Source organism: Hibiscus syriacus, unplaced genomic scaffold (assembly GCF_006381635.1).
Source record: "Hibiscus syriacus cultivar Baekdansim isolate YM2019G1 unplaced genomic scaffold, ASM638163v2 tig00112738_pilon, whole genome shotgun sequence".
In the NCBI taxonomy this organism is placed as follows: Eukaryota; Viridiplantae; Streptophyta; class Magnoliopsida; order Malvales; family Malvaceae; genus Hibiscus; species Hibiscus syriacus.
Window position 1 is genome coordinate 779,014 of NW_024063392.1, and position 22,045 is coordinate 801,058.

The following is a 22,045-nucleotide window of genomic DNA, read 5'->3' on the forward strand; positions in this document are numbered from 1 at the left end:
AGCTATAGGTATATTTGGCATGCCAAGAGTCGAGGGTTACTTAGGTTCTTCGGAATCTATGGACAATTATCTATGTTCTTCAGGACATATGGACAGATACCTATATTCTTCATAATATATGGACAGTTACCTAGGTTCTTCGGGACTTATGGACCGGTCATTCAAGATATCAATTGAGCTGTGGTGACAACATAATTGTGCACAACCTCAATGTATTCACATACCTTAAGTTCTCAATAATGTACATGGGCTTATAACAGGTAAAAAAGTGTTCGTATTATTATTATATGTTATCATGTTATTATTCTTTACACTGAAGAATATGTGACATGATTGAATTAATAGATTTCATGTTCATATTTATATGAATTGCACCATTATTATATTTTTATGCCTCACTAAGTCTATGACTTAGCGATTAAGTGATTTACACGTAGGTACTGGGAAGCAGGAGTATTAAGCTAAGTTTAACAGAACAACATATCTCCACTCGAAGATCAGATCATAAGTAAATTACATTGTATGTCTTGTTATGTAATAAATAGTTTGGCATGTAAACAAAGTCGTTAAGTATGTATGCTCTGATAGAGTTTGGTAATGTTTTGAACGTATTTTATGTAAATTATTCAGTAGTATTTAGTAAGAGTTTAAAAGTATTCACTATTTTGTACAAGTAAATGTTTTTAAATGTTAATGTGACATTTTGGATTCGTATTTGGGTCGAATACGGGTTTGGGTGTTACATTTAATGGTATCAGAGCTACGGTTTAGCCGATTCTAGGCTAAAAATGAAGTCTAGAGTGTCTTTATAGGTGTACATACCAATATAAATGTGAAACCTTCTGATCTGACAAGAGTAACAAGTATGTTGTTTTTCTAATAGAGTTATATGGTTGTATTTTACTAGATGTCTGGACATGATAGCTCTCGAAGTGAAGCGGGAGATGATCGACCCATTGAGAGCAGTAATTCACCTGCCCTGACCATGCAAGGTGAAGAACGGGTACCTTCTGGAGTGCCTGTACAAGATCAAGACGTTTTCTTCAGGACGTTGGACACTATTCTAACGTGTTTTCAGCCTCCTGTTTCCTCTACATAGAGGATGAATATAGAAAGGGAGTTAAAGAGATTAGGAGCTCCTGAATTCAAAGGTTAAGCTGAGGAAGGTCATGTTGTTGCGGACCTTTGGCTCAATGATGTGAAAATTATGTTAGATGGACTCCACTGTTCTGATATGGAAAAATTAGATGGAGTGATCTCCTTGCTTCGTGGGCAAGCGAAAATCTGGTGGACGAATGTCACTCTGAGGATGACAAGTGACCAAGTGACCTGGTCCTTGTTCCTAGAAGAATTTAAACACAAGTATATAGGAGATCAATTCATTAAGCAGATGAAACAAGGATATTTGAACCTGAAACAAATAAATTGCACTGTGTATGAATATGAGTACGAGTTCAACAAGTTAAGTCATTTTGCGGGTGAGTTAATTCCGACGGAGAAGGATACGTGTGAGTGGTCTGTGGAGGGCTTACGCCAGAGGTTGAAAGAAATGTTGATCGTGCTGAACTTGTCCTCGTTTCAAGAAGTAGTAAATTGTACTAAAGATTTAGAAGAGCTCAGAATGAACGGTTTGGGGAATATAGAGCCCAACTGTCTAAAAGAACTAGGGTTTCATCAAGTTTTACACCACCTAAGAGAGGTAGAGATTCTGATTTTCAATTTCTGACGAGGTCTGAATCGATGGATCCTCTTCTAGAGGATCAAATCAGATGAGAGCTAGACCGACTCAATCAGTAGGGTCTGGTGAGGGAAGAGCACAACAGAGACACTGTCAGACTTGTTAAAAATATCATGGTAGGATATGTAGAGTAGAATCCAAAGCTTGTTTCCGATGTGGTGAAATGAGACATTTTGTGAGAGATTGTCCATTGGGGACAGGAGATCCAGTACAGTCAGAGCGATCTGCTTTGATATATCAGAGATAAAGAGGTAGAGGAAGAGGCAGAAGTCAACTTGAATTTTCTACTCAACAGGAAATACGCTCCACTGCTCGAATGTATAATCTCAAGACAAATGAAGATTTTAATGATCCAGAAATAATAGCATGTATCTTTCTAATGTATAATAAATGCTTTATGATATTGTTTGATCTGGGTTTGCATATTCAAAGATTAGTAGTAAATTGATGAGAGAATTGAGAATTTAATTAGAAATTATTTATAGTGATATAATAGTGACAAATCTAATAGAGCACAGTGTTCAGGTAAATAAGTTATGTTGTGGGTGTTCCATTAGAATTCATATAATTGAATTCCCTGCTAATTTGATGGAATTACTATTCGAGGGATTTGAAGTAAGATTGGGATTGAACCAGTTATATAGCTAGCATACAAATGTCAATTGTAGATTGAAAAGGGTAAAGCTAATCAGTTCAGACTGATTAAAAATTATAGTGTTAGACGGATTGGATGTTATTAGGAGAATATTAAAAGACCAATTGATGGAGAATATTGTTTTGGAAGAGTTTAAGAATATGTATATCAGTGATCAATTTATAAGGCAAATGTAAATGGAATGTTTGAATTTGACCCAAAGAAATTGTATTATGGATGAGTAAGAATGAAGGTTTGATAAATTAAGGAAATGGAGGATGAGTTATTTTGACTGGGAAGAATATATATGGATGGTTTGATGAATGTTTACATTTTTTATTGAAAGAAATAAGTTTAATAACAAAGTAGTGTGATAGTGAGTGTTATTAAAGTTAAAGGTTAAGGATTGATAGAAAAGTTTAAAATAATAAAGAGGGATAAGTATAAGTAATATGAAAGGAATTTGAGAGCATAAGGGAAAAAGATAATGGAAGAATTAAAGAAATGAAGTTAAGTTTATGATAGCACGAAAGAATTATTGAAGAGGTAATATGTGAAAATGAACAGGAGACGTGTAGACAGTATCTTAATCTCTTTGTGCAATGAAAATTCGAAGATGAATTTTCTTAAGGGGGAAGATTTGTAACATCCCAAACTATGGGTTAGTGACCAAATTATAAAAGTTCAAAAGTTAGTGACTAAAGTAGAATTTATTGAAAAGTGCAAAGACTTATATGGAAATTTTGGTATAGGATTAAATTACAAAGAATGATGATTAGAAGGGTAAAATGGTCATTTGACCTAGAAATGAATTAAAAATGTTATAAGATAAGGATATATACGTAGAGATGGATATGAAAGGAAAGGAAATATCCAGAGAATTCTCTATTCTTCTCCTTCAGCCGTGAGCTACCATAGCAAAGGTGAGTTTTCTGGTTAATTGATTATTTGTTGATTTTAAATGTGGGTTTTGATCTTTAGGTGATACTTAAGCTTAAGGAAAGCTTAAGTTGTCTTAAAATCAAAAGATAAAGAAGTTAGAAGATTAAAGAGAATGGATTTATAAGTGAATTTATGGAAAATAGTTAATAAAGGAACTTTGAGATAGAATTTGACTTGTCATAAACTTAATTAAGAGATATGAAGTGATAGAATTGAATTTAGAACATGTTGGAAATTGAGTATAATTCTTGAATTCCATGTAGAGAATAGGATTTTATGGTTTAAGATGTGATAAATGAGTATAAATGGGTTTAAGCATATGTATGTGAGCTAAAAATATGAAAGGGGAGGAAATATGAAGTATTGAAGCTGAAAAGACTGAATTTTCGAGCTTAAAATATGATTTATAGGCAAAGTGTATCGGTACACATTCAGTAGGTACTGATACACTCTTAAACCAAAAATCATCGAATTCAATAAGTGTATCGATACATAGGCAGTGTATCGATACCCCCTTGAAACGAAAAAACTTCGAATGTAATTTGTGTACCGATACATAGGCAATGTACTGATACACCAATTAAGGGATGTATCGATACCTTATAGAGTGTACCGATACCTACTGTAAATAAGAAATGAAATTAGCATTTCCTTTAAATTAAGAAACAAAAAATTGGAGTATGCTATTTGGAATACTGATATATAGAAATGTATGATCGTATAGATATCGAGTCCAAGCAAGTTCAGGAACCACCACAAAGTTAGAATAAATCCAAAGAGCGAATCATAGAGGTGGATTTGGAAATTAAGTGAGACTAAGGTGAGTTCATACTATATATATAGTGCAATGGAATAAGACTTGTGATAAGTCTATTTACTATGTAAGTTTTCATAGTTCCATGGTTATGAACATGCATACATGATGACTATTGTAAATACATGCATAAGTTATATATGTTTATATGATATGCTATTGATGATTATATTCACATGTGATATGTGACAGAAGAGAAGAAGTATGTGATCATAAGAGAAATGAAATAAATACATGAATATATGAAGTATAATGATAGTGCCCATGTTATGTGATATAAGAGCCATAGGTATATTTGGCATGCCAAGAGTCGAGGGTTACCTAAGTTCTTCGGAATCTATGGACAGTTACCTATGTTCTTTGGGACATAGGGACAAATACCTATGTTCTTCAGAACATATGGACAGTTACCTAGGTTCTTCGGGACCTATGGACCGGTCCTTTGGGACATCGATTGAGCTGTGGTGACAGCATAATTGTGCACAACCTCAATGTTTTCACATACCTTAAGTTTTTAGTAATTACATGGGCTTATAACATGTATCAAAAGTGTTGGTATTATTATTATTATATGTTATCATGTTATTATTCTTTACACTGAAGTATATGTGACATGATTGAATTAATAGATTTCATGTTCATATATATATATATGAATTGCATCATTATTATAATTTTTATGCCTCACTAAGTCTATGACTTAGCGTGTAAGTGATTTACACGTAAGTACTGAGAAGCAGGAGGACATAAGCTAAGTTCAACAGAACAACATATCTCCACTCGAAGATCAGATCAGAAGTAAATTACACAGTATGTCTTGTTATGTAATAAATAGGTTGGCATGTAAACAAAGTCATTAAGTATGTATGCTCTGATTGAGTTTGGTAATATTTTGAGCGTATTTTATGTAAATTATTCAGTAGTATTTAGTAAGAGTTTAAAAGTATTCACTATTTTGTACAAGTAAATGTTTTTAAATGTTAATGTGACACTTCGGATTCGAATACGGGTTGGGGTGTTACACGTGTCTATAGAGCCCATACAGAAAAGTTCCATCGACTTGAATCATTTGTTTGTAAAATCTAAAACTCTTCGATAGCTGACTTAAACGCCCAGAACAAGCCACCAAAAATTCTCTTCCCCGGGATAACATCTCTCGCAATTGTGACTGCAGGATGAGTATAGTACCTAACAATGGTTCCAGGGATGAAAAATTTCATTGCTTTCAGCAGACGTGGTAGCTCATTATATGACTGGTCCTAATCACCATACAACAAGGTCATTGCTTTCTGTTTAGCCATCCATGCCTTGTAATAAGTCGAAATATAACCAATTGTCTTTCGAATAGATGAAACTAACACAAAAATGGGCACTCTTGGATTTTTTTCCACCAACAGCTTCACATAAGAGCATATGACATCCAAATATAAATGAATGTGTCTTGTGTCAAGGAGGTCATTGTACATGCGTGTTGTGCATTGAACCTTGATACTTCTCAAGACATCTTCTGTTGTAGGTATGATACTTGTATCCTCCATTTAAACCAACATCATGGTGTCGTACGAAATAAGTCTTTTGATCCGACTTCGCGACATAGAATTGAAGATGAGCTTTTATTAAATACTCCTTGATTGCTAGTTGTGCCTCTTTTTTGTTTCAAACTGAGACACAATGGCCAATTCAGATAATCGCTCGTCTGAAGAACCCCAGTCAGCATCACATAACTCTGGTATATCATATATTTCAAGATTCCGCATAGCATCATAGTTAATGTCATGCCTTGCAACTACATGATGATACCGAGGCAAATAATGGCGAGGCATTTTAGGTTGAGGGTCTGTTTTTGCCCAAACATTTGGAGCATTCTGCAATCCTTTACATCTTGAAAGAGTTGTCTCTTATACATCAGCCTCAACATCCACACCTTGTCCCTCTGAAGCAGCCTAAAAACATTGGACTAATCAACTAATGGTCTGTCATTATCGTCTACCAATGGAACAATATCTTCATCATCTTCACTAAATTCAACAAGAATTTCATCGAACCGTCCAACAAGGTTATCATCACCATCACTTGCATGTGGTTCAGAGGGGCCTACTTCTTTTGTTCTTCGAGATAGTACTGATGAGGTCAGAATATCAGTTGTATTCATGGTTTCGATGTACATCTCCACCATATTATTATTTGATGATTGATGAAGTCCAACCATAACAAGAACATCGTTATCGTCGTCAAGTGGACTTTTCCATATGTTATTGGATTTGATGAGATCAGGTGCCGATAATTTAAACATGAAAAAGAAGCCTAAAGATTTCTCTCAATTTTTTTTCTTCATTTGGCGATGAGATACATCTACAGGGAACTTCATATTGATAAGATACATCTACAGAGAACATCATATTAAAGGGATGAAAAAATTTTAGCCGTTGGAACTCATCACACTGGCGTAATGAGTTCCATTGAATTTTTAAAAATAAAATGTGCTCGTTCAATAATGGTCAATCCAACAGTCTAAACTTTCAAATTTTTAGCCATTGAAACTTGTCACGCCGGCGCAACAAGTTCCTCTACCATTAAAATAATATTAATTTTTTAAAACAATGTTTTTAAAATTTTCAAAAAAATATTTTTTTTATCAGGACTTTTACATGCGTCTTATACAATATATTAAATAAATTTGGGATCTGGGACCTACGTGACACAAATCATTAAAAAAAATATCTCATGAAACTCGTCACGCCGACATGACGAGTTCCATGGACATTGTAGCATTTGATATAGATCCCAAAATAAATTTCATATTGTCCTATTGGGCTAAATAATCTACCCGTCTAGATTATTAGCCCAATTCCTGGAACACCCCCAACCCGTATCCGACCCGAATACGAATCCGAGGTGTCATATTGACTTTTCAAAACATGTACTTTAAAGTAATAATTGAAAATTTAAACCTTCATTTGTATAAAAATGGTGGAACCTTTAATTAAAAATAAATAAACAGAATTCAAATTCTTTTGAAAATAGAAGCTCAATAATTAACATAAATATAATAGTGTATGTTACAAAATTGATCAGAGCCAATGTAATTCACCTTTAGTTACATGCCAATACATTTATTACAACAAAATACATACTTTGTAAATTACTTCTGATCTGATCTTCCGGTATAGATATGATGTCTTGACTTTCTATTCTTGCTCCTCTGGCTTCTTTAATCTTACGTGTGAAACATTCACACGCTAAGTCTTTGACTTAGCGAGGCATATAGTGCATGAATGAAACATTAAAACATGCAATCATATACTTAATTTCTATAAATAGCATAGTATACAGAAACCATTATGCATTTAATCAAACAAGACATATATAACATCATGCAACTAATCATTCATGTTATTTATTTTTTTAATAGCCCATGGTACATCATTGAGAACTTAAGGTATGCGAGTGCATTGAGGTTGTGGACAAATGTTGTCACTACAGCTCGTATAAATTGTACCGAAGTGCCACATAAAAATGTCCCGAATGACCACATAGATATGTCTCGAAGGATTACGTAGAAATGTCCCTAAGGACCATGTAGAATTGTCCCGAAGGACCACATAGAACCCTCGACTCTTGGCATGCCAATTATACCCTTAGCTCTCATATCACATACTTATAGGATTTACCTTTTATATCATTTCACATAGCTTATCATATAGACATGTATTCACATAAACCATTTTCACATAGCTTGTCTTATTCTCACATGTCTACATAGTTCATGTAACACATAACTCATGTATATCAATGCATGTAACATATAGACATATACTTGTACTCATGTACACATAGAAACCATATCAACAATATGCTTATACTCATAGAATCATGCAAGCATAACATTGGAAATAGACTTATCGCAAGTCTCATTTCCATAAAATACCATATACATAGTAGTATGCACTCACCTTGGCATCATTAGTCAAAGAAAAACAATTAACACTCTTAATTGATCTTATGTCTTTGAATCGTCCTGAACTTGCTTTCGATCTATATCTACACAATGATACGATTGGTATAAATATTAGAACTCATATCACTATAATCAATCCTAAATAACATAAGCTAAACGAATCACTTAATTCAAATTTTCAATCTGAATAGTCTTAGTACCCCAGGTACAGTACCGATACTTCTTTACTGTGGTATCGATACTATACTTCAGTATCGATACCCTTTCTACATTCTGGAATTCGACCTCTAAAAATGGTACCGATACTTGACCATTAGTATCGATACCCTTGGTATCGATGCTACTCATTCGGTATTGATATTGATTAAAGCATTTCATCAAATTTTACCTTATGGTATCGATATTTTTCATCCAGTATCGATACACAAACCCAAAATCACCTATTTTTGCTTTAGAGTATTGATACCGTTCATCCAGTACCGATACCTCTTGCCCATAACTTACTCGTTCCAGTTCGAAATTTACCAAAACTTAACTAAGTTCCCCACTTTTAATTCCCTTCAGGTCTTTAAATTCAACTACACATATTAAAACTAACTTATATCACTTTAACTCATCTAAACTTCCAAAATCCCCAAAGAACACTTGAAATTAAAAATCTTATCAAATTTCCAACATGTTCTAAATCCTATTCTAACACTTTAGATTCCTTATCCCAACTTATGACAAGTCAAATTTCACTTCAAAATTTATTTACTAGTTCTTTTACAAAAAGTCACTCAAAAACCCTTTTTACCAAATTCCCTTTAACTTATCAATCTTTTAGTTTCTATAACTCCTTAAGCTTTCTCAAGCAATAACAAAAACAAATCAAAAATTGAAAGAAATAACTAACTGAAAATTTCTTACCTTAGCTATGGAGTCTCAGTGGAGAGAAGGAAGAAAGATGAAGAAATTTATAGATTCTCTTTCTTCTATTCCACGTGTATATATAATATACCACTAATAATTTTTAAATTCATTTTCCTCTCTAATAACTAACATGCCCTTCCATATTTTATTCTTTGTTCATCAATCCTACACAAAGAACTTCCAATTAAGTCTCTGAACTTTTCAATCTATTAAAATTGATCTCATAGTTTTAAAATCTTACACTTTGGTCACTAGCCTGATTTTTGGGATGTTACAAATCTCCCTCCTTAAGAAAATTCGTCCTCGAATTTTCACTTCACAAAGAGATGGGGGAATTGTCTACGCATATCCTCTTCACGTTCCCATGTTGCTTTTTTTACTTTATGATTTCTCCACGAAACCTTGACCAATGGAATCTTCTTATTCCTTAGCTGTTTAACTTCAAATGCTAAGATCTGCATCGGTTCTTCCTCATAGGTTAAGTTAGGTTGAACTTTTATCTCTTCTGACACAACGATATGAGAAGGATATGATCGATATCTTTGAAGCATAGACACATGAAAAACATTATGAATCTTCTCCATTTCTGGTGGCAAAGTTAATTGATATGCCACTAGTCCCACTCTCTTAACAATCTCATATGGCCTAATGAATCTAGGGCTAAGTTTTCCTTTCCGGCCAAAACGTAGCACTTTCTTCCAAGGAGATACTTTCAAAAATACTTTATCTCCAACTTCAAACTCAATCTCTTTTCTTTTTAAATCGGCATATGACTTCTGTCTATCAGATGCCACTTTGAGATTGTTCTGAATCACTTGACCTTTCTTCTCCACTTTCTTGATCAATTCAGGACCAATAACTTCCCGATCCTTGAGCTCGTACCAGTTCAATGGTGTACGACACTTTCTCCCATATAAAGCTTCATAGGGAGCCATTTTGATACTTGATTGATAGCTGTTGTTATAAGCAAATTTAGCGAGAGGCAAATACTTTTCCTAAGATCCTTTGAACTCGATAGCACATGCTCTTAACATATCTTCCAGGATTTGAATAGTTCTCTCAGATTGTCCATCTTTCTGAGGATGAAAGGTTGTACTAAAATTCAATCGAGTTCCTAAGGCTCCATGCAAAGTTTTCCAAAATCTTGATGTGAATCGAGGATCTCGGTCAGAAACTATCAAAACAGGAACTCCATGCAATCGAACAATAGCTTTAATGTATAGCTCAACATACTTATCCGTGGAGAAATCAGTTCGAACAGAAATGAAATGTGCTGATTTGGTCAATCGATCAACTATCACTCATATTGAATCTTTCTTATTTGGAGTCAAAGGTAACCCCATTACAAAATCCATCGTCACATTCTCCCATTTCCACTGAGGAATGAAGATTGGTTGCAACAATCCTGAAGGAACTTGATGCTCCGCTTTAACTTGTTGACACGTCAAACACTTGGATACAAATTTTGTGATATTTCTTTTTATTCCTGGCCACTAAAATCGACTCTTAATAACCATATACATCTTATTTCCACTAGGGTGCATAGTTATCAGACAACAATGAGCTTCTGTCAATAGGTCATTATTCAATTCTTCATCATCTGGAAAAACAAGCCTCCCTCAGTAATACAAAATTCCATCCAGTTTAACCTCAAAATCTTTATTTCCTTCATTCTTCATTTTCTCCATTCTTTTAAAACATTTTTCATCTTTACTTTGCAAGTCTTTGATTCGATCCAACAACATTGGCCTAAGCTTTAATTCTACGAGTAATGCACCATCTCTACTCATTGATAATCTCACATCTAAAGCTCGTAAAGCTGCGAACATTTTCCAACTCAAAGCATCAGCTACCACATTTTCTTTCCTGGGATGAAAGTCAATAACTACATCATAATCTTTGAAGAACTCAACTCATATTTGTTGCCTCAAATTTAACTATTTCTAAGTTATTAGATACTTTAAACTTTTGTGGTCTGTATAGAGATAACAACGTTCACCATATAAGTAGTGACAACATATCTTAAGAGAGAACACTACTGCAGCCAACTCTAAATCATGTGTAGGATAATTCTTCTCATGCAGTTTCAATTGCCTAGATACATATGTCGCTACCTTACCTTCTTGCATTAATATAAATCTCAAGCCATTATGGGACGTGTCACTGTAAACTACATAATTCTTGCCAGATTCAGGTTGGACCAATATTGGTGCTTCTGTCAAAATTCTTTTTAACGCTTCAAAGATTCCTTAGCATTCAGGAGTACAAGCAAAAGACAAATTTTTCCTCAATAACTTGGTCAAAGGCAAAGTTAACATTGAAAAGTTCTTAACGAACCTTCGATAATATCCTGGAAGACATAGGAAACTCCGAACTTCAGACAAATTCTTTGGAATTTCCCATTCTAATATGGCTTTTATCTTCTGAGGATCTACTCTAATTCCCTCTACAGAAATCACATGCCTAAGGAATGCCACCTCATTTAGCCAAAACTTACATTTAGACAATTTGGCATACAACTTCTTATCTCGTAGAGTTTGCAAAACTACTTTAACATGTGCATCATGCTCCTCATTGGACTTAGAATACACTAGAATATCGTCGATGAAGACAACCACGAACTTATCAAGATATGGTTGAAATACTTTATTCATTAAATCCATAAACACAGTAGATGCATTAGTCAACCCAAACGACATAACAATGAATTCATAATGACCATATCTCGTCCTAAAAGCCGTATTTGGAATGTCTCTTTCTTGAATCTTCAATTGATGATAAACAGAGCGCAAATAGATTTTAGAGAAGACCGAAGCTCCCTTTAACTAATCAAACAAATCATCGATTCTTGGGAGGGGATAATTATTCTTTATGGTCACCTTGTTGAGCTGTCTATAATCAATGCAGAGACGTATAGAACCATCTTTCTTCTTTACAAACAACACTGGAGCTCCACATGGTGACACACTAGCTCTAATGAATCTTTTATCCAATAATTCTTGTAATTGTATCTTTAGTTCGCTCAACTCTTTCGGAGCCATTCGATATGGTGCTGCAATTGGTGATGTTCCAGACATTACCTCAATTTGAAACTCAACTTCCCTGTCTGGAGGTAATCCTGGTAACTCAGTTGGGAAGATGTCAGAAAAATCTCTGACCGTCTAAATATCCTCTATTTTTTTCCTTAACCCGATTATCTATCACATTAGAAATAAAAACTTGACATCTTTGCAATAATAACTTCTTTGCTGACATCACTGATATAACATTTGGTAACGGATTAAATCTTTCACTGATCACAATCACTTCTGATCCCTCAAGACTTATCAAAATTACTCTTTTCAATCTACAGTCGACATTTGCATGATAATGATATAGCCAGTCTATTCCCAAAATCACTTCAAATTCATTAAAGGGTAATTCTATCAGATTAGCAGGGAATTTAATTCCCTAAATTTTTATGGAGCACCCTCGACACACTCGATTTACCCGAGCACTATGCCCTAATGGGTTAGTCACTATCACATCATTACTTGTTGCTTCTAGAAGTATTCATAACTTTCTCACCAACTTGCTACTAATATATGAATAAGTGGAACCCGGAACAATCAATACCAAAACAAATTTATCAAGTAACTGGAAAGTACCTGTAATTATATGTAGATCATCATGATCTTCATTTGTCTTAATATTATAAACTCAGGCAGTTGAATGCATCTCCTATTGATTGGATGACTCAGACTCATTTCTTTTTTTACCTATTCCTCTACCTCTCTAAGATACAGAAGCAGATCGTTCAGACTGGCATCTCTCCCATCATCATTGGACTATCCCGGATAAAATGCCTGATGTCTTCACATTAGAAATAGGCTCTGGAGACCACTATACATACTCCGGTATAATTCTTTCCACAGTGTTGACACTGTCTCGATTGACCTTGATTCGATCTCCCAGAACCATACCCTACAGATTATGTTTGTCTGGCTAGCATCAGATTTGATCCTCTAGTAGAGGATGCAGCTGACTCAGACCTCGCCTAAGATTGAAAACCAGAATCTCTGCCCCTCTTTGATGGTACTGGACTCGAGAAAGCACCAGTTCTCTTGGACATCTGAACTTTTTGTTCTCCAAATCTTTCATTATGAGCTCTCTCAAGAGCTTTAGTACGGTTAACTACTTCTTTGAATAAGGACAGATTCAAAACTATCAACATTTCTTTTAGTCTATGACGTAAGCCCTTAACAAACCATTCACATGTATCTTTTTTGGTTGGAATCAGCTCACCAGTAAATCGACTCAACTTATTGAACTCGCGCTCGTAGTCATATACGGTGCAATTCCCCTGCTTCAAACTCATAAACTCTTGCTTCATTTGCCTTATAAACTTATCTCCAATGTACTTGTGTTTGAACTCTTCTAAGAACAAGGACCATGTCACTTGGTCACTTGTCAATCTCATGGTAACATTTGTTCACCATACTCTAGCTTGCCCTTGTAGCAGAGAAACCACTCCATCCAACTTCTTCACTTCAGAACAGTGGAGACCTTCCAACTCTTGACATCATTTAACTAAAGGTTCGTAACAACAGGACATTCCTCAGCTTCACCCTTAAATTTAGGAGCTCCTAATCCTTTCAACTCTTTTGCAATATTCATTCTAGGAGTTGAGGGAGCACGAGGTTGGAAACGCGTCAGGATAGCGTCCAAAGTCCTAAAAAACACCTTTTAATCTTGTACAGGCACTCCATGAGGTGTTTGTTCTTCACCTTGCCTGGCCAGGGAAGGTGAATTGCTACTACCTTCTTCCCTATCATCTCCCGCTTTACTTAGAGAGCTTTCATGGTCAGACATCTAATAAGACATAACATTTCAATTCTATTAGCAAGACAATACACTCCTTACACTATCAGATTAGAAAATTTTCACTATTTTGTTGGCATGTATACTTTTTAAAACACTTTTGACTTCGATTTATGCCTATAATCGGCTAAACCATAGCTCTGATACCATTAAATGTAACACCTTAACCCGTATCTAACCCGGATACGAATTCGATATGACACATTGACTTTTCAAAACATGTATTTTAAAGCAATAATTGAAATGTTAAACCTTCATTTGTATAAAAATGGGGGAACATTTAATCAAAAATAAATAAACAGAATTCAACTTCTTTTGAAAATAGAAGCTCAATAATTAACATAAATATAATAGTGTATGTTACAAAAGTGATCAGAGCATATGTAATTCACCTTTAGTTATATGCCAATACATTTATTACAACAAAACATACTTTGTAAATTACTTCTGATCTGATCTTCTGGTATATATATGTTGTCTTGACTTTCTATTCTTTTCCTCTGGCTTCTTTAATCATACGTGTGAAACATTCACACGCTAAGTCTTTGATTTAATGAGTCATATAATGCATGAATGAAACATTAAAACATGCAATCATATACTTAATTTCTATAAATAACATAGTATACAGAAGCCATTATGCATTTCATCAAACAAGACATATAAAACATCATGCACTAATCATTCATGTTATTTATTTTTTTAATAGCCCATGGTACATCATTGAGAACTTAAGGTATGTGAGTGCATTGAGGTTGTGCACAAATGTTGTCACTACAGCTCGTATAAATTGCACCGAAGTGCCACATAGAAATGACCCGAATGACCACATAGATATGTCTCGAAGGATTACGTAGAAATGTCCCGAAGGACCATGTAGAATTGTCCCGAAGGACCACATATAACCCTCGACTCTTGGCATGCCAATTATACCCTTAGCTCTCATATCACATACTTATGGTATTTACCTTTTATATCATTTCACATAAACATGTATTCACATAGACGTGTATTCACATAGACAATTTTCACATAGCTTGTGTCTTATTCTCATATGTCCATATAGTTCATGTAACACATAGGATAACATGTGGATAACATGTAACACATAACTCATGTATATCAGTGCATCTAACATATAGACATATACTTGTACTCATGTACAGATAGAAATCATATCAATAATATGCTTGCACTTATAGAATCATGCAATCATAACATTGAAAATAGACTCATCGCAAGTCTCATTTCCATAAAATACCATATACATAGTAGTATGCACTCACCTTGGCCTCACTGGTCAAAGCAAAACAATTAACACTCTTAATTGATCTTATGTCTTTGAATCATCCTAAACTTGCTTTCGATCGATATCTACACAATGACATATTGGTATAAATATCAAAATTCATATCACTATAATCAATCCTAAATAACATAAGCTAAATGAAGCACTTAATTCAAAATTTCAATCTGAATAGTATTGGTACCCCAAGTACAGTACCAATACTTCTTTATTGTGGTATCGATACTATACTTCAGTATCGATACCCTTTCTACATTCTGGAATTCGACCTCTAAAAATGGTATCGATACTTGACCATTAGTATCGATACCCTTGGTATCGATGCTACTCCTTTGGTATCGATACTGATTAAAACATTTCATCAAATTTTAACTTATGGTATCGATACTGTTCATCTAGTATCGATACCCAAACCCAAAATCACCTATTTTTGCTTTGGAGAATCGGTATTGTTCATCCAGTACTAATACCTCTTGCCCAGAACTTACTCGTTCCAGTTCGAAATTTACCAAAACTTAACTAAGTTCCCCACTTTTAATTCCCTTCAGGCCTTTAAACTCAACTACTTATATTAAAACTAACTTATATCACTTCAGCACATCTAAACTTCCAAAATCCCCAAAGAACACTTAAAATTAAAAATCTTATCAAATTTCAAACATGTTCTAAATCATATTCTAACACATTAGATCCGTTATCCCAACTTATGACAAGTCAAATTTCACTTCAAAATTCATTTACTAGTTCTCTCACAAAAATTCACTCAAAAACCCTTTTTACCAAATCCCTCATAACTTATCCATCTTTTAGTTTCTATAACTCTTTAAGCTTTCTCAAGCTTCCTTATTACCCCAATAACCAAAACCAAACAAAAATTGAAAGAAATAACTAACTGAAAATTTCTTACCTTAGCTATGGAGTCTTGGTGGATAGGAGGAAGAAAGATGAAGAAATTTATGGATTATATTTCTTCTATTCCACGTGTATATATAATATACCACTAATAATTTTTAAATTCATTTCCATGTCTAATGACTAGCATGCCCTTCCATCTTTCATTTTTTTCTCATCAATCCTTCACAAAGAACTTCCAATTAAGTCCATGAACTTTTCAATCTATCAAAATTGATCATAAAGTTTTAAAATCTTACAGTTTAGTCACTAGTCCTGTTTTTGGGATGTTACAATTCTGTCGATTGTTATTAGTTTTTTTACTATTAGGAAGGATAAGAATGCTAATAAAAAAGAAAAATAAGAGACATGTGAGGTCTTGTTCCACTTGACCCAAAAATGGTCTTTTCCAGACAGACTCCATTCGGCCATGATCCTGATAACTAACCCACCTCAAGCTGATTATGAGATACCCATTTACTCCTTCGAATGAGAGTTTTGGGTCAAACTCCACTCTCCTTAACCCACCAATCTTGTTGGTGTGAGGGACGGCGTCCGGTTGACGAACCAGATCCCCAGTACTCAGGTTAATCACTCCTAGGTACCAGTTTGGGTACCAGGTTAAGGTTATTACAACTTATCTGGGATCTTTAGATCAATACCGATTGTAGTGCCTTATAGCAAAAGACATAAGAGCTTGGTTATCAAAACCGGACCGGATCGGCCGGTTCAACCGGTTGAACCATGAACCAGTGGCTTGTCCAATCCGGTTACCTCACAAAACCAGTATAGCAATGAACCGGCTGAAAACCGATAGAACCGACTAAAAACTGATAAAACCGGGGTTAACCGGCTGAAAACCGGCAAAATCATTTTGAACCGCCGGTTCACTTTTTTTTCTTTTAAAAAAAATTAAACCAAACGACATCGTTTGTTTAACGAGCCGAGTCAAATTCGAGTATTGATAAGCTCGACTCGAACTCGAAAACTTTAAAAGTAAGCTCAACTCAACTCAAAAACTCACGAGCTAAAAATTATCAAGTTCAACTCGAACTCGAAATGTAATATTAAAACTTGAACTCGAAAAGGCTCGAACTCAAAAAAAATTAGAAGTTCAATTGAAGCCTAAAATTTGAGCTCAATTGTGAAGCAAAAGAATAGTTCGCTCTGTGCTCACCAAAAGGCTCCATGATTTTAAATGTCAAATTACTTCTATTATTTATAGAAGTAAGTTGGGATGCTCTTCTATGTTTCTTAGCCATGTGGGATTGTTTTGTTCTCATATTTTCTCTTTAAACTTTTGGGATGCTCTTCTATGTTTCTTAGCCATGTGGGATAATTTTTAAAAAAAAAATTAAACCAAATGACATTATTTATTATGATTTTTTTAAGTCCCAATTTTATTTTTTTATTATAGTTATATAATTATATTTATTATTTAATATGTTTTACCTTAAATATTATATTGTAGTTGATTTGAATCATTTTGTTTCACTTGATTTTATGGTTTTTAATTTATATATGTTATGACTTGTGATATTTGTATACCTTTTAATATTGTAAACTTAAAAAAAGTGTTATATATAGATTAATATTGCTTTGAATATTATGTAAAATTAAAAAAAATTATTTTATATAAAATCGGGTTCACCCGCGTTTGAACCCGATTAAACTAATGAACCAATACTTTCACTGGTTTAATATATGGTCCGGTTTAAAAAACATTGCATAAGAGCATGAAGCCGGAGCTCTGCGCTCTGTCTGCCTTGCGATAGTGCAAGTAAAAAAACTGATAAAGACGTGATTCACCAAAACTTTTCATTTATACGAAAACTGTGCGCTCCAATTAAGATCGCTTGTTCTATGTTGGCCTAGATCGAGAAAACATTTTGAAAATTGAAAATGAAGTCGGTCGATTTGATTTAGATTTGAATTTTATTTTATTTTAATTTAAATAATAATATTTATATTAATTTTGGTTTATTTAATTGTTTGAATTTAATTTAATTTTAAATTTCAGATAAAAAAATACAAGGTAAAGTACATAAATGGTTTCGATTATATGATGTTATTTTATTAAGTTCTTTGACTATCAAAAGTTACAAAATGATCACATAACTATTCAATTTTTCAAACTAATCATTTTTAATTAAAAATTGACGATCGTTTAAGTTAGCGTTAACTTACTGACTTATATATTATAAAAATGATTCATGAATCATTTGATCTGTATAATTGTTTGAGATTATAAGGTTAGATTTTATCATATCTCAGTCAGTAAATTAACGTTCAGCTCAAACTGCTGTCGATTTTTAACAAAAAATGATGAGTTTAGAACATATCAATAGTCTAGTGTCTATTTTGTAACTTTTAATAGTTGGAATACTAAAAAAGCAATATGCTATAGTCAGTGATCACTTTATAACTTTTAATAATTGAAAGACTCAACAAAGCAACATACTACTATAATTTAGATACCGTTTGTGCACTCTACCCAAAAATAAAACTCTTAAAACACATTTGTCTAAACTTTGTTAAGTCTATCTACTTTAAAAATGAATTATTTTTGGATAAATTATAGATTTAAACATTTAACTTCTTCTCAATTCTATTATGGTCACTAAAATTTAAAAAACTAATTTACTTATCCAATTTTTATTTTATATTTTTTCATTCTATTATCAAATACTTAATGATGTTATGATTGAATATTTTTCTTTTAAAAATTATGAAAACTCCTCAATTTTTTCTTATTTTTTTGTGAAAAAACCTTAGTTTCGAAATTTATTTGATTTCTTGATGATGAATCTTCTTCAAAATTTCAACGGTCAGGGTGGAGAAGGAGGAAGAAAAATGTATATATTGATTTATATGTTGATCATATGATGGATGTTGTATATATCACAGTGATTTAGGATTTCATGACTTTAGGATTAAGTTTCAAAATAATTTAGGCAGAATCAAAATTGATAGAGTGATATAAGACAATGAGACAAGTTTATTGATATCTTGATTGGTAAGATAAAATGTCAAGAAAGGTAATTGTAACATTGACATGATATATGGATGAAACTATAAAACTTTTATCTTTGGAAGAACAAGATAAAAAAATAAAAATAAGAAATGACATAGATAATGCATAGATTTCATGTCAATAAAAATACTCCACTAAGCACACTTAGCTACCATGTCACCCTTCTATTTATGATTTATTACCTGAATGACCAAAATAGGAGTATATCAAACATTGGGTGAGTAACTTGGAAATTTATAAACTTTTGACCAGAATAAAAATGAGATGATGAAATTTATCATTTATCCTTATTTTTATACTCAACTTTAAATTTAGTCACTTTTACCTAAGAGATGTATAAAAAATTAACTTTGTAAATTATTCAAGTCAAATATTACAATACTCTTGTATTATGTTACTAAAAGATATCTATAGCAACCAACGAGTTGGTTCAAGTGGTAAGAAGCTTGATATTGTTTAAGCAAGATATCAAGTTTGAGTTATTGTGTATGAAAAATCATTGCTGGAACACTTACCTATCAAAATCATATGTACGATGCGGGTCAATATGAAAAAATGAAGGCGAAGTCTTGTAACCGGGAGAAAAGAAAATTCATCCATATTAGCACAAAATCAATGCATGCAGGTTTGTAGTTATTCTTTAATGGCTTGGACCATTGCAATAACAAAGGAAACTCAAACCCTATAACATTTAATGCTCTTTTAACCGAGAGTGGGAGGGTTAAATAAACAAAAAAATCTCAAAAGATATACTTGGAAAAAACAAACTCGTCTTTTTCTTTAGATTCCCCAAAAAAGAAAAAGAAAATCTAGAACACAATCTAGGAAAAATGAGAGTAAAATATTGATTGTTATTTAATTAGAGCCCACAGCTATGATGATGATGCTTCATCGTAATTCAGGAAACAACAGGACAATCCTGTAAAGGGGAAGGGATCATTTCCCAAATGTTATTAAGCCTGTAATAATTGGACAACATTGATGTCAGAGCCAAAAAAAATGAAGTACAATATATGCCAAGCGAATAAATATGGAAGCTTATCAGGTTGAAAATGGTGAAGGAAAATTAGAAAGAAAGAGATATGGGAGGAGTTGCTTGGAGTAAAGAAGAAGATGATTTGCTCAAGAGATGCGTGGAGCGATATGGTGAAGGCAAGTGGCATCGCATACCTGTTTTGGCCGGTACTTATTTTCTTCAAAATATTTCGGATTTTTTAAAGGAAAAATGATTGTATGAAGGTTTGATATGAAGGGTTAATTTGTTGTTTGATTAGGGCTAAACAGGTGCCGGAAGAGCTGTAGATTGAGATGGTTGAACTACCTATGCCCAAACATAAAAAGAGGGAGTTATGCAGAAGATGAAGTCGATCTCATCATTAAGCTCCACAGTCTCCTCGGTAACAAGTAAGTTTTTTTCTCTTTTAAATTCTCCTATAATTTAAATATTTTCTATTGATAATATATTATTATCGTTTATAAAATTTTATGTTTGCCTTGTATGTCTCGATAAATGTGAAGTAAACAAAGCTTATAGTAGAAGCAGGTGTGGTTGATAATGTTGATGATATCAGGTGGTCGCTAATTGCTGGGAGACTCCCAGGAAGAACAGCAAATGATGTGAAAAATTATTGGAATTGCCATCTCAGTAAAAAGCTCGTCAATGCTCGACAGACTGAACATCAAGCTTCCATAAATGTGGAAAACCCTCCAAATATTGCAGCAGCAACCGGCTCAACCAAACATAGAAAGTCTGATCATGTATCCCCGAACAACCAGTCAAAAACCGAAGAAAAAACCATCATGTGGATGCCACTTCACGACGTTGACGTCGATCAATGGTGCCAGGATCTTGCTAACGGAGAAGACAGCCACCCAGGAGTGGAGGATCTTGCCGATGGCTTGACAGCGGCTGCCACGAATCATCAGTTTGGCCAGTTCGATGAAGGTGGCAGCAGCAACAAATGGGATTGGGATGATTCCATCTTTGACATGGATTTGTGGACTTGAGAATGTGATTTTTCTCCTATGGGAGAAATAATAATAAAGTTTATGCTCTTATAGGTTGTAATGGAATTGGCTGTTATTTGGTTTGGAAATTGCCCTTTGTCTTTACAACTATTAGGATCCCAAATAAAACATTAAATACTCTGCAAAAACATCAAATTCAAGAACTACTATAGCTAGTAGCAATTGGAACAATAATCAAAAGAACAATCAACAACAAAAGAATAATCCCAATACACATGCACTTCCTGCTACTACTTTGGTGCTGCTTGGCGCTATTGAGCTCTTTAGCCCCATCTTTCACGTAATGGCTCACGTTCATAACATGGTGTTCGATATCATCCATTTGTTCACCTTGTGCCTCCACAATCACCGCCATGTCCAGGAACTCCTGGTGCAATTCCAGCAAACTCTTCTCTTTCTCCTTAGAGGCGGTGTGCCTATCTTCAATTTCGACTGCAGTCTCCATCACCTTCCCTCGCCCATGTTCTTGAACCGCCCTAGTCAAAACCCCTCGCCACCACTGCCGTCCGAAATGATCTTCTCGGAGGTTTCCTCATCCGGGTTTTCTCCTGTCACCGTGAAATACCTTCTCCCCACGGTTTCCTTATACTCGGCCATCATTCTCTGCCTCAAACCCTGAAAATCCATCATCAGCTCCTTTAACTTGTTGCGCAAGCCATTCATGACGGCGATCCTGGTCCTGTAATCCAATGTGCCTTCTTTGTCCCCGAGAGGCGCTTATTGGCCTCATTGGCACACGGTCCATTTCTTTGAGCTGTGATTTGATAGTCCTTGCCTTCTTCTGCACGGTGACGATGTCATTGTTGATTTTGTTCCGCAAAGCTTTCAAGGACTCTGGTTTGTGGAGTGATTTGCTCTCTTCGTTGGATTCTTGAAGCTTGCTCAAGAGTTCACGAATTACAGCCATTTCTTGCTTCACTTTCTCAGC

General features: G+C 34.2%; 2 protein-coding genes and 1 pseudogene across 2 annotated transcripts; 1 reads left to right on the top strand and 2 right to left on the bottom strand.

The window, feature by feature from the left end:
- Positions 1 to 10,491: 10,491 nt before the first annotated feature.
- LOC120182877 lies at positions 10,492 to 13,370 on the bottom strand. Its single transcript, XM_039187720.1, has 5 exons — positions 13,049 to 13,370; positions 12,566 to 12,645; positions 11,336 to 11,763; positions 10,713 to 10,864; positions 10,492 to 10,598 (listed from the first exon to the last, which is right to left on the bottom strand). Exons 1-5 carry the CDS (start codon positions 13,368 to 13,370, stop codon positions 10,492 to 10,494), a joined length of 1,089 nt encoding a protein of 362 aa, XP_039043651.1.
- Positions 13,371 to 20,150: 6,780 nt separating this feature from the next.
- LOC120182994 (transcription factor MYB114-like) lies at positions 20,151 to 21,135 on the top strand. The gene is made up of 3 exons (XM_039187800.1): positions 20,151 to 20,271; positions 20,364 to 20,493; positions 20,661 to 21,135. Exons 1-3 carry the CDS (start codon positions 20,172 to 20,174, stop codon positions 21,094 to 21,096), a joined length of 666 nt encoding a protein of 221 aa, XP_039043731.1. The 5' UTR covers positions 20,151 to 20,171; the 3' UTR covers positions 21,097 to 21,135.
- A 118-nt stretch (positions 21,136 to 21,253) lies between these two features.
- On the bottom strand, positions 21,254 to 22,045 carry LOC120183130 (annotated as a pseudogene).

What these genes read in the sequence shown, in the direction of transcription:
- LOC120182877 (XM_039187720.1), bottom strand. Translation starts at nt 13,370, where the DNA reads ATGAAGCAAGAGTTTATGAGTTTGAAGCAGGGGAATTGCACCGTATAT. An exon ending in CTTCCAGGATATTATCGAAG is followed by an intron (nt 10,865 to 11,335) that starts GTTCGTTAAGAA and finishes CTTTCATCCCAG; the next exon opens with GAAAGAAAATGTGGTAGCTG. An exon ending in TCGAATCAAAGACTTGCAAA is followed by an intron (nt 10,599 to 10,712) that starts GTAAAGATGAAA and finishes TTGTTTTTCCAG; the next exon opens with ATGATGAAGAATTGAATAAT.
- LOC120182994 (XM_039187800.1), top strand. Translation starts at nt 20,172, where the DNA reads ATGGGAGGAGTTGCTTGGAGTAAAGAAGAAGATGATTTGCTCAAGAGA. An exon ending in TCGCATACCTGTTTTGGCCG is followed by an intron (nt 20,272 to 20,363) that starts GTACTTATTTTC and finishes TTGTTTGATTAG; the next exon opens with GGCTAAACAGGTGCCGGAAG. An exon ending in CACAGTCTCCTCGGTAACAA is followed by an intron (nt 20,494 to 20,660) that starts GTAAGTTTTTTT and finishes TGATGATATCAG; the next exon opens with GTGGTCGCTAATTGCTGGGA.